Source organism: Scyliorhinus torazame, chromosome 16 (genome assembly GCF_047496885.1).
Source record: "Scyliorhinus torazame isolate Kashiwa2021f chromosome 16, sScyTor2.1, whole genome shotgun sequence".
NCBI lineage: Eukaryota > Metazoa > Chordata > Chondrichthyes > Carcharhiniformes > Scyliorhinidae > Scyliorhinus > Scyliorhinus torazame.
Genome location: NC_092722.1, coordinates 158,045,447 through 158,057,971, shown reverse-complemented (window position 1 = coordinate 158,057,971; position 12,525 = coordinate 158,045,447). Strand labels below are relative to the sequence as shown.

Sequence of the window (12,525 nt, the reverse complement as noted above, 5' to 3'; positions counted from 1 at the left end):
AGGTACGACCTCCAACTTGTCTACACCCCGGGGAAGGATCTCATCATCGCAGATGCTCTGTCCAGGGCGGTCAACACACCGCCCGACTCGGAGGGGTTCGTTTGTCAGGTTGACGCACAAGTAGCCTTCACATCGGCCAATCTGCCGGCCACTGATGCACCTCTGGCCCACATTCGTCGTGAGACTGCGGCTGACCCCTTTCCATAGTGTGTGATGCGCCACATGACGGAAGGGTGGCTCAAGGGGCAGTGCCCACAATTTTACAATGTCCGGGACGACTTGGCCGTCACTGATGGTGTCCTCTTGAAGTTGGACTGGATCGATCCCACACGGCATACACCGGCTTGTCCTCGAACAACTGCACAAAGGCCATCTCGGAGTTGAAAAGTGCAGGCGGAGGGCCCGAGAGGCTGTGTACTGGCCGGGCATCAGCGACGACATCTCCAACATTGTGCTCAACTACCCCACCTGCCAAAGGTTTCAGCCGACGCAACCCCCTGAGACCCTTCAGCCCCATGAGTTGGTCACGTCCCCCTGGGCGAAGGTGAGCGTGGACCTCTTTCATGCGCTCGGCAGGGACTACATTATTCTGATTGACTACTTCTCAAGTTATCCGGAGGACATATGCCTGCACGACACAACATCATCAGCTGTCATCCGGGCATGCACCGGTGCCACGCCCTCCTGTTGTCCCTGATGTCGACTTTGTTGAGCTTCCTGCCACTCTGCCTCTTCCTCTCTCGCCCGTGGCCAGGCCCATTCCTCAGCCGGTGGATCCCGACCCACCCTTGAGGCAGTCAACCCGAATTCGTCGCCCACCTGAGAGACTTGACTTATGAGCCTGTTAGCACATTGGACTCACTGAACTGTTTTACAGTATTTTTAACGAGTTTCTTTTCTTGTCGTTCATTGATCCAGAAGTTTTCTCCCGTCGTTTGCTGATTGCATTTGTTCTGTTATTGGTACAACCTCGTTGTTCTGTTGCACCTGACACCTTCCTCTGTATATAGTTTAGCCTCATGTACATTTTGTAAATATTGCACGCACATACTCAGATGCACTCAGTACACATTTCTATTTATTAGCATGTAGGCACATATCCTTTGTGAAAGGGAGGGATGTCATGATATCCACATCAGCATATCATGGTGCAATCACACACACACTGATGGACAGGCAGTTGGACCAACCAACACACACATAACATCGCAGGCAATTGCCAGTGAGAGCACACACACTATAAAACAGGGAACACCACAGTTCCCGCTCATTCTACCAGGAGATAGCTCAGAGCACAGAGCTCACAGCGTGCCACTCAGACATAGATCATGTGCTGAGTGCCTCACTAAGATAGTGATAGGGCTGGGTCCACAGGTTAGCTGGTGAAGCACGTACCCAAGCCAGAAGTTAGTTGTTACCGTAGTTAAGACAATAAAACAGAGTTGTACCATCTACAGCCTTGTTGGATCATTTGTGCATCAGAACACCCAACACGACAGTCCCAACCTACCCTATAGGACCTTGTAATAAGCCTTGTTACAATCAGTGTAGAGCTCATGACATGTGCGTCCCTCACTTACCCCATTCCTGCCACCGCCTTGTTATGTGCTCAAAGCTTCAAGAACTTTAGTTTGACGCACATTAAAATGGAAAATCTGAAAACACTCACCAGTTGCTGCATCATCTGTGGAGAGAGAAACATTGTTAACATTTCAGGTTCATCAAAACTGTGATCAATGAAGGGCCTCTTCCTCCTCCTGGTATTTTACCAGAAGCGGGGTGGACGCCCCCCCCTAACCCTCCATGCGGTGAAATCGGCAGGAAAATACTGGCAGAATCCCACAGGTTCACGGGGGTGGACTCTCCTATTTGTGCATTCTTAAAGAGAAGGACACTAATGGAATGGTTTCCCTGTGACAATGGCACCACCCACTTCACCAGCCCTCCCTGCCTCCCCCACCAAAACGCATCACCTGGGACCTGCCCAACTGGCATCGATGAGTTGCCCTCCTGAGTACTTGTGACGCTGGCTGACAAGTTGGAACCCTGGATGTCACAGGCTGCCTAGGTTCAGTCACCTCCACTTTCAATCCCTACTCTATTACTAATTCAAGCCCATGCTATCCATATGATGCTCAGCCTCGCTGAGGCACTGCAGTGATTCCAGCTTCTGCTCAAGCTCCTAATCCTGGAGATCAGGCTTCCCTAACTGACCATACTTCCTGCACAGGTAGATGTTGAGATCATGAGAAGTTTCAGGCAGTTCCCACATAACACAGTGAGTGGAATCTTGTTTATGCGACAGGGGTCTTAATCAGCAGTGATATAGTCAGTGGGCCACCGGCAACACCTCTTTCCGAGAAGCACACCTCATCTTGCATCATTCAGGCATTTAACCAGCCAGCAGCAGGCCGACCGCCAGGATGAAGGAGACAGGGGGCAGAGGTCCCGCCCGCAGAGAGCTTCCATCTAATCAGAGGTCTGCAGGTCTGCTGCTGCCAGTGCTATACCTACCCGGGGCCTCAGATCGAGGATGGACCCAGGCACAGGTGAATTTGTCCTGTGAAGCAAGAAATTCCCAGGTACCTCAAGCAGGATGATTTGGCAAATATGTCCACAACTTATGTACTTTCTCCTGAATTCCTCTTTAATGTCCTTTGATGAAATTCAATTAATTAATTGGATTCAATTAAGGTGAAATACAATTGATCTGTGCATTTGCTGATGCCTAGTGGCTCCTTGAAACTAACCATGTACCTGTGCTCATTTAAACTATATTTAACAAGACAGGAAATTTTACACACTTACGTTGGAACAACGGCAGAGAGTAGAAATATGCAGTAAAGCCAGCACTCGCTTTAAGGTGATCAGATCTAAAATAAACGGTCATAGTGTTGGACGATGATTTAAATAAATGGTTTGATCCAGTACATACTGTTGCAATCAGAGGAGATTTTGTTGAAGCTCCATCATATATTGCAACATAATCGTTTGTGCACTGCGATGATACTTCCAGCCTGGGGAGAGAATGATAGTAAATTTTATTTGTAGTATTCACCTTTTACAATTCACAAGTTACTCCATAAACTGGGCAACATATACACACACATCTACAAACAACATTCAGAAAGCAGGATGTGTATTCAAAAGATAAGGAAGTACGAAGCAGGAAACGCCCATTCACTCTTTTTACTAATTAAATACAATGTTCCATAACATGGATATAACACATAGTATTTAATCGCCTGACTGAATATTCTTTTAATATTTCTCTCTGTCATTTATTAATATTAAGAAAGATGCCCAAATCTGAATTTCCATTTCTCAATTCAGCTGCTTTAGGAACATTGGCACTTAGGAATAGGTGAAGGACATTTGACCCATATAGTCTGTTCCACCATTTAGTATTTGATCTTTGACCCCACTCCAAAGATCTGCATTTGCCCCACATCGTTTCATACCAAGGCTAACAAGAGTCCACCGACTTCCGGCGGCCATCGAGTGCGTGGTCTTTCTTTGGGCCTTTCCCTGATTTGCAGAAGGGCTTTTGAAGGAACGCAAGAGGCTACAATTGGAATTTGGTCTCCAATCCACGTGCAAGGCGGTGGGACAGTTGTGGAGGGTGAGAGGGGCAGTGTATGAGTACGGGGAGAAATCGAGCAGGATGCTGGCGCATCAGTTGAGGAAGCAAGAGGCGGCGAGTGAGATTGGGAAAGTGAGAGATACGGGTGGGAAGGTGGTCTTGGAACCGGCGGGGATGAATGGAGTGTTTCGAGATTTCTACAGCAAGCTGTATAAATCGGAACCCCCAGCCGGAGAAGAGGGGATGAGACGACTTTTGGGAAGGCTGGAGTTCCCGAAGGTGGATGAGGAGCTGGAGGAGGGTCTGGAGGTCCCAATTGGGCTTGGGGAGGTAATAGAGGGGCTGGTGACCCCCGGACGGATGGATACCCGGTGGAATTCTATAAGAAGCTTTTGGGGATGCTGGGGCCACTGTTGGTAAGGGCATTTAATGAAGTAAGGGAGGTGGGAGTGCTTCCCCCGACATTGTCGCAGGGACAAGGACCCGGAAAACTGCGGGTCATATAGACCAATCTCCTTATTGAATGTAAATATCAAACCGTTGGCAAAGATCCTGGCCACATGGATCGAGGATTGTGTCCCGGGGTAATAGGAGAAAATCAGACGGGGTTTGTTAAGGGGCGACACCAGGCGACCAATATTAGGAGGCTCTTGAACGTAATCATGATGCCTACAAAGGGGCGCGAGGTTAAGGTCGTGGTGGCTATGGACGCAGAGAAGGCCTTCGACCGGGTGGAATAGGAGTACTTATGGGAGGTCCTGGGATGATTCGGGTTTGGGCAGGGATTTGTGGAATGGGTCTGGTTGCTTTATCAGGCACCGGTGGCAAATGTGCGGACGATACCTTTAGCAATGGTGCTATGATCTTCAAAGGTTTGGCAGGGGGATAGTACAAGTGGATGGAGCATAGGATCTCGCTCTCTGCGGACAATTTGCTCTTGTACATATCAGACCCATTGGGGGGGGGATTGGAGGCATTATGGCGATACTAGAAGAATTCAGCCGGTTCTTGGGGTATAAATTGAATATGGGTAAAAGTGATGTTTTTGCGATCCAGGCAAGGGGGCAGGAGAGGAGATTGGGGCAAATGCCATTCAAGGGAGGGAGCTTTAGGTTCTTGGGTATCCAGGTGGCACGGGAATGGGGACAGCTCCACAAATTGAATCTGGGTAGGCTAGTAGAGCAGGTGAAGGGGGCCTTCTGAAGGTGGGACACACTCCCGCTGTGTCTGGCGAGGAGGGTATAGACTGTGAAAATGACAGTCCTCCCAAGGTTGCTGTTTGTTTTTCAGTGTCTCACAATTTTTATCCCCAAGGCGTTTTTTAGGCAGATGAATGCGGTAATTTCGGGATTCATTTGGGCCGGTAAAATCCCGCGGTGCTGCTCGAGCGGGGGGCGGGGCATTGTTAATGGCACCTCTGCCATTCTCGCTGGCTCGGTACACCACAAGCCCGGTAGTAGTGGCAACCCTGAGGGTATGGGGACAGTGGCGGCAGCACATAGGTTTGAAGGGGGCATCAGTGTGGGGACCGATAAGCGATAACCATCGCTTCCCTCCGGTGGGGCTGGAGAGGGGCTTTCGAGGGTGGCAGCGGGCAGGGATCGAGAGATATGGAGATCTCATTCTTGATGAGGGTTTTGCGAGTTTTGAGGAGCTGGAGGAAGAGTTTGAGTTGCTAGGTCGGAACGGGTTCCGGTACCTGCAAGTGAGGGATTTTGTACGGAGGCAGGTCTCGAGCTTTCCACGCTTTCCGCAAAGTGGGTTACAGGATAAGGTGATGTCGAGAACAGGAGTTGGGGAGGGGAAGGTCTCGGAGATCCATAAGGAGCTGATGGAGTGGAAGGGAGCCCCAATAGGGGAGGTGAAAAGAAAGTGGGAAGAAGTGTTGGGGGAAGGGGGGGGGGGGGTGAGTTCGAGGCTGGGTTATGGGAGGAGGATCTACGGAGAGTTAATGCGTCCTCGTCGAGTACCAGGCTCAGCCTGATCCAATTCAAGGTGGTCCACAGGGTTCATATGACCGTGGCCCAGATGAGCAGGTTCTTTGAGGAGGTGGAGGACAGATATGGGCAATGTAGGGGAAGCCCTGCGAATCATGTACACATGTTCTGGGCATGTCCGAGGCTGAGTAGCTTTTCGCAGGGATTTGCAGACATCATGTCATAGGTACTGCAAAGGAGGGTGGCTCCGAGTCGGAGGTGGCGATCTTTGGAGTGTCGGAAGACCAAGGAGCCCAGGGGGGGGAGAGAGGCCGATGTTTTGACCTTTGCTTCCCTGGTGGCCCGGAAACATATTTTACTGGGATGGGGGGACTCAGAGCCCCCGAAGTCGGGGGTTTGGATTAGTGACATGGCGGGGTTTCTCAGGCTTGCGAAAATTAAATTCGCTTTGAGGGGCTGCAGGGGTTTGCTCGGAGGTGTCAGCCTTTCATCGACTTCTTTGCGGAAAATTAGACTGTCAGCAGGGGGGGGAAGGGGATGGGGGGAAAAAGGGGAGACATAGAAGTGATGAATAAGGGTAGGAAAAAAACAATTGCGGGAGGGCTAGCGGTGTGTTTTTATAAGCTATGTTGGTTGGGTTTGTGTTCGGGAGGGATGATAGTTATTTTGTTGTGGGCTCTGTCTCTGTTGGATATTGTTGTTGAAAAGTGTTAAAATTATAAATGCCTCAATAAAATATTTTCTATCAAGAGTCTATCAATCTGAGCTTAAAATGAAGAATTGATCTAACACCAATCATCCGTGGAAGAGAGTTCCAAATTCATACAATCATAAAATAGCTGCCACACGGAAGGTGGCCATTTAGTCCGACATATCCATATTTTAATCATCTTTATTGTCACAAGTAGGCTTACATTAAAACTGCAATGAAGTTACTGTTAAAAGTCCCTAGTCAGCACATTCCGGCGCCTGTTCAGGTATAAAGAGGGAGAATTGAGAATGTCCAAATTACCTAACAGCACATCTTTCAGGAATTGTGGAGGAAACCCACGCAGACAGGGGGTGAACGTGCAGACTCCGCACAGACAGTGACCTAAGCTGAGAATCGAACATGGGATCCTGGCACTGTGAAGCCATAGTGCTAACCATTGTGCTACCGTGCTCCCAAGAGCAATTCACCATGTCCACTCTTCTGCCTTTTCCTAGAGCACTGGCAATCTTTCCATTCAGAAAATTAACTATTCCCACTTGAAGACTTTGACTGGAGCTTAACCCTTGGATTCCTGGAATGATTGTGGTAAATCTATGCTGCAATTGCTTAAAAACCAGTAAACCAGGTTACCAGTTCTTAAGATGTGGTAACCTGAACTGTTTGCAGTGCTTTGGGTGTGGTCCAACTAGAAAAGTCGATAGTTGCCAAATGGCTTCTAATCACTTATATTCTGTTCCTTACGATACAACGATTACAAATTATTATTTGTTTCTCTTCGTTCACTGAACCACAGAATTATTACCTCCCAGCAGAAGGAAGCTATTTTGTCCATCATGTCTAAACCGGCACCAGCTCGCCAAACGAGCATCATGACTTGATGCCATTCCCCTGCCTTTACCCCGCAACACTGCACATTGTTTCTGTTCAGATAATCATCTAATGCCTTCTCTATTGTTTCATTTGAACCACACTTCCAGGCAGTGTATTCCAGACATGAACCACAAATTGTGTGAAAAGGTCTTTTCTCACATCTCATTTGCTTCTTTTGCAAATCACCATAAAATTGTTCTCTCTCATTCTTGACCCTTTGAAAATGGGAACGGTTTCTCCCTATCTACCCTGTCCATTGCCCTCTATCAAATCTCCTCTCAGCCTTCTTCTTTCCAAGGAGAACAGTCCCAACCTCTCCAATCTATCCTCATAACTGAAGCTTCTCATCCCTGGAACCATTCTTGTAAACCTCTTCTGCACTCTCTCCAATTCATTAACAACCTTCCTGTAGTATGGCGCCCAGAACTGCATACAATATTGCAGCTGAGATCTAACTCGTGTCTTGTCTAAGTTCAGCATAACATCCTTACTCTTATACTCTATGATACTGTTAATAAAGCCCTGAATGCTATATGCTTTATTAACTGCTCGCTCCAACTGTCGTGCCACCTTCAATGATCTGTGCACATATACACCCAGATCCCTCTGTTCCTGCAGCCCCTTAAGAATTTTACCCCTTATTTTGTATTGTCTGTCCATGTTCTTCCTACCAAAATGCATCACCTCACATTTCTCCGCATTGAGCTTCATCTGCCACCAATCTGCCCACTCCACCAACTTGTCCTCATGAGGTTCTACACTGCTGAGCTTCACATTTTGCAAGTTTTGTATCATCCCAAACTTTGAAATTGTCCCCTACAAACACATCCTCCTTATCAATTTTGAGCCCACCTGGGGGACAGAATGTCCTCCTCTGTCACCACGCCCTGGGTGCCATCTGCCTCTTTGGTAAAGACAGATGCAAAATATATATTTATCTATGTGTGAATTCATGTGTGAATTCCCTTTTAGGTCCTGAAATGACCCTACTCCCCCTTTCACCACCCTTTTACTCTTTATATGCCTATTCAGTGATTCCCCTTTACGTTGGCTACCAGTCTTTTCTCAGAATCTCTCTTCGCTTCTGTAATGTGCTTTTTCACCTCCCCTTTGAACCTTCTGTACTCCTCTTAGTTCTCAACTCTATTTTCCACCTGACAGAAGTAATGACCACACTTTTTTTTAAATTATCGAAATTCTTCTCTCCTTTTTTATCCGGGGAGCTCTGTATTTTTTTACCCAATTTTGCCTTTTGAGAGACTGTACCCGACCCATTTCTTTTTTGAAGGTAGCTTATTGTTGAGCTACAATTTTTCGGCCAACCTTTTGTTCCATTCTATCCAGACCAGCTTTGTTCTTGCCTCTGTAAATCGGCTCTTCCTTAGTTAATTATTCTTACTCACGTAAAGGTTCTTTACTTTTTATTCCCTTACTTCCCCTTCTTTTTATTTGTCCCTTATTATTTTTGATTTACGGATGATTAATGGACATGTATCTGGGGACAAGCAGCAGAGAGAACGAGGAATTCAGAAGTTACAGGAGAGGACACTCTGATAATCTCTGCTAGATTTAACAGGAGCTTCAGAATTTTCAGCACCAGAGAGAGAGATTGGGGTGGGATTTGGATTTATTGATTGGCTGAAGGCCAATGAATTGGCCCAAAAGGCTATACACTGGCCAGTAACAAGTGGATCCTGTCCCAGTGGAATGATTTTCAGAGTCCAAGGAACTCAGTTTGACTCCTGGAAGCACAGGAACAAGGACTCTCTCTCCTCCAGAAAGGCTGTGAGTGCCAGGGTGGCAGTGCAAGGGTTCCCAAATCCCAGAGTGGCACTGCCAATGGTTAGGAGCCACGGGGGCCATGCCCATGAAAGGAGGGTGGAAGGGACGTTTGAAGAGTGGGGGTGTGCAGGGCAGGTAAGTAGGGGCCTCTAAGAAGTTGGAAGGGTGATGGGTAGGGGTCTTGGAAGGGACAGGGTGCTGTAAGGAAGCTTGGGGGGCTGAAAAGCGGGGCCCCCAGAGACCCCATTGCAGGGTGTCCTCACTTGCGTGCCGGGGAGGGGGACGGAGGGATGAGTGCCGGCGAGGGGGGGGGGGGGGGGGGTGAGTGCCGGGGACGGTGGGTGTGCGTGCCGGGGACGGTGGGGGTACGTGTCGGGGACGGTGGGGGTGCGTGCTGGGGACGGTGGGGGTGCGTGCCGGGGACGGTGGGGGTGCATGCCGGGGAGGGGGACGGCGGGATAAGTGCCGGCGAGGGGGACGGGGGAGTGAGTGCCGGGGACGGTGGGGGTGCGTGCCGGGGACAGTGGGGGTGCGTGCCGGGGACTGTGGGGGTGCGTACCGGGGACGGTGGGGTGCGTGCCGGGGAGAGGGACATGGGGGGTGAGTGTCGGGGAGGGGGACGGGGGGATGAGTGCCGGGGAAGGGGGACGGGGGGGGGGGGGGAGGAGTGAGTGTCGGGGACGGGGACGGGGGTGCCGGGGACGGGGGGGGGTGAGTGCCGGGGACGGGGGGGTGAGTGCCGGGGACGGTGGGGATGCGTGCCGGGGCGGGGGATGGGGGGATGATTGCCGGCGAGGGGGGGGTGAGTGTCGGGACGGGGGGTGCGAGGGCAAGGGAGTTTGTCCGCCTGGCCAGGTGCCATCCTCCAACAGTCGCGCCCATGCGGTCCATGCCACCTGGCTGGGGGGAGGGGGGTATGGGCAATGATGACATGTCGTCGTTCCCCCCCGCAGGCCGTAATGTTTTCTGATCAGCCAGCGATGTTGACCGCCGTGGCGGCAGCTGCTATTCTCCATGTTGCCCTGGAGGAGGAGTAGGAGCGCTCCAGAGAGGCGGCGCAGGCTGCCGCAGAGGGGCAGGCGGCAGCCACACAGGCTGGAGGGACACCCGCCCGACAGGACGAGTTGGAGGAGGAGCACCTAGTGGAGGAGGAACACGAGGAGGGGGAGGAGGATATCGCGGCGCCACGGCAACGGAGGCCCCGTGTGTACTGGCCCCGGCTTTCGTACCAGGACCTCATGGACCGGGAATGCAGGAGGAGACTCCGGATGGGCCAGGAAACCGTGGCACACATCTGCCACCTGCTGGCACACCTGGCACCGCATGGCACTGGGGGTGGGGGTGGGGGGGGAACACCCTCTCCCTGTGTCCGTCAAGGTTACGGTGGCCCTGAACTTTTATGCCACGGGGTCATTCCAGGCGCCAGGTGGGGACCTGTCCGGCATCTCACAGACATCGGTGCACCGGTGCATCCGGGCAGTGACAGACGCCCAAAATGCCATTGCGGACCGCTACATCTGCTTCCCTGTGGACCGGGCCAGCCAGGCCGCCCGGGCCGTGGGCTTCTCTGCTGTGGCAGGGTTTCCCATGGTCCAGGGCGCGATCGATGGGATGCACGTCGCCGTGCGGCCACCTGCAGATAACAGGGTCGTGTTCACCAATAGGAAGAGGACCTATTCCATGAACATCCAGGTGGTCTGCGAACACCGCATGATTATCCTGCACATATGCGCCCTGTACCCGGGAAGTGTACATGACTCATACGTGTTGTCGCGGTCTTACATCCCTGGCATGTACGAGGGATGCCACCCCCGGCAGAGGGGCTGGTTGCTCGGCGACAGGGATTACACATTGCGGTCGTGGCTGATGACGCCTATACGGAGGCCACAGAATGAGGCGGAGAACCGCGACAATGATGCCCATGCAGCGACAAGGGGTGTGATAGAGAGGTGCTTTGGCATGCTCAAAATGCGTTTCAGGTGCCTGGACCTCTGTGATACTGGGGGACGCGGGGGACGGGGGGGGGGGGCGGTGAGTGTCGAGGACAGGGGGGTGAGCGCCGGGGATGGGGGGGGTGGTGAGTGCCGGGGACAGGGGGGTGAGTGCCGGGGACGGTGGGGGTGCGTGCCAGGGAGGGGGACGGGGGGATGAGTGCAGGCGAGGAGGGGGTGAGTGTCGGGGACGGGGGGGTGCGAGGGCAAGGGGGTTTGACCGCCTGGCCAGGCGCCATCCTCCAACAGTTGCGCCCATGCAGTCCATGCCACCTGGCTGGAGGGAGGGGGGTACGGGCAATGATGACATGTCGTCGTTCCCCCCCCCCCCGCCCGCCTTCATGTTTTCTGATCAGCCAATGAATTTGGCCGCCGTGGCGGCAGCCGCTATTCTCCATGTTGCCCTGGAGGAGGAGGAGGAGCGTACCAGAGAGGTGGCGCAGGCTGCCGCAGAGGGGCAGGCGGCAGCAACCCAGGCTGGAGGGACACCCGCCCGACAGGACGAGGAGGAGGAGGAGCACCTAGTGGAGGAGGAACACAAGGAGGGTATCCGTCAGATAGGATCGGCCGCATCATTGTGTCCTGCACAACACAGCCCAGCAGAGCGGCGATGTTCCGCAGGCAGAGGAGGGCGGAGTGGAGGAGCTGCAGGAAGAGGCGCAGTCCTCCCCAGATGAGGGGGGTGGGGGCAATGGTCAGGGCAGATGGGCTAGACATGGGCGGGTGGCTGTCCACCGTAACCGGCTGGGCCAGCGGGCACGGGACAGGCTGATAGACGCCCGCTTCACTGACTAGGGGGAGTTGCCCATCCCTGTCTGTGACTGTGCGATGCCGGCTAGCACATGGGCAATGGCGCCGATGTCCTCAGCGATGGACTGCTGAGACTGGGCCATGGCCTGCTGAGACAGGGCCACGGCATTGAGCGCCTCTGCCATCTGCCGCTGGGTCTGGCTCATGGCTTCCTGTGAGAGAGCAGCCATGTCCTGGGCCACACACGCCGCCTTCACGGAAAGCCCCAGGCCTCGCAAACTGCTCCCCATGTCTGACCCCGTCGCACCCATTACCTCCACCGCAGACGCCACCCGTGCGGTGTCGGCCTGGGTGGCACGCATGACCGGCATCACTCCCAGCTCCTGAACGCGGGTGCACTCCTCCACCTGCGACTGCAGCCGCTGCAAGCCGGCCGTCACCCTCTTCGCTCGTCCCAGGTTCGGTGGTTGCATCGGAGCTATGGGTGGGTGTGGTAACTCCAGGAACCCGGGATCCATCTGGGCTGCAGATGCTTGCTTGCGCCGGGCTGCCCTCCGACCTCCCGGCCCCTCTGCTGCTCCTCCCTCCACCTGCTGTACCGGTACGGCTGTGTTGTGCGCACCAGTGAGTGTACCAGACGCCTCATCACTAAAGTGCCCAACCGAGGTGTGTGTCTCTGCGATGGCGGAGGGTGTTGGAGACAGCAGTGGCGTTGTGTCGTGCGCATCGTCCGACTCTGAGTCCATGGTACTTCGTCTCCACCCATCCACTCTGTGTCACTGTCCTGTATTTCGGTTTCCTGGGTAGGGGTGTCCTGGGTAGGGGTCTCCTGGGTAGGGGTCTCCTGGGTAGGGGTGTCCTGGGTAGGGGTGTCCTGGGTAAGGGTGTCCTGGGTAGGGC

General features: G+C 53.0%; 1 protein-coding gene across 1 annotated transcript in view; it reads right to left on the bottom strand.

Moving 5' to 3' along the window:
• The window catches only part of LOC140392306 (scavenger receptor cysteine-rich domain-containing protein DMBT1-like), an 80,914-nt gene that overhangs the window by 31,262 nt on the left and 37,127 nt on the right, over positions 1-12,525 (bottom strand). The window contains exons 3-4 of the mRNA XM_072477622.1: positions 2,809-3,017; positions 1,670-1,684 (exon numbers count right to left, since the gene is read on the bottom strand). Coding sequence (XP_072333723.1) covers positions 1,670-1,684; positions 2,809-3,017 — 224 coding nt within the window. The remainder of the gene's footprint in view (positions 1-1,669; positions 1,685-2,808; positions 3,018-12,525) is intronic.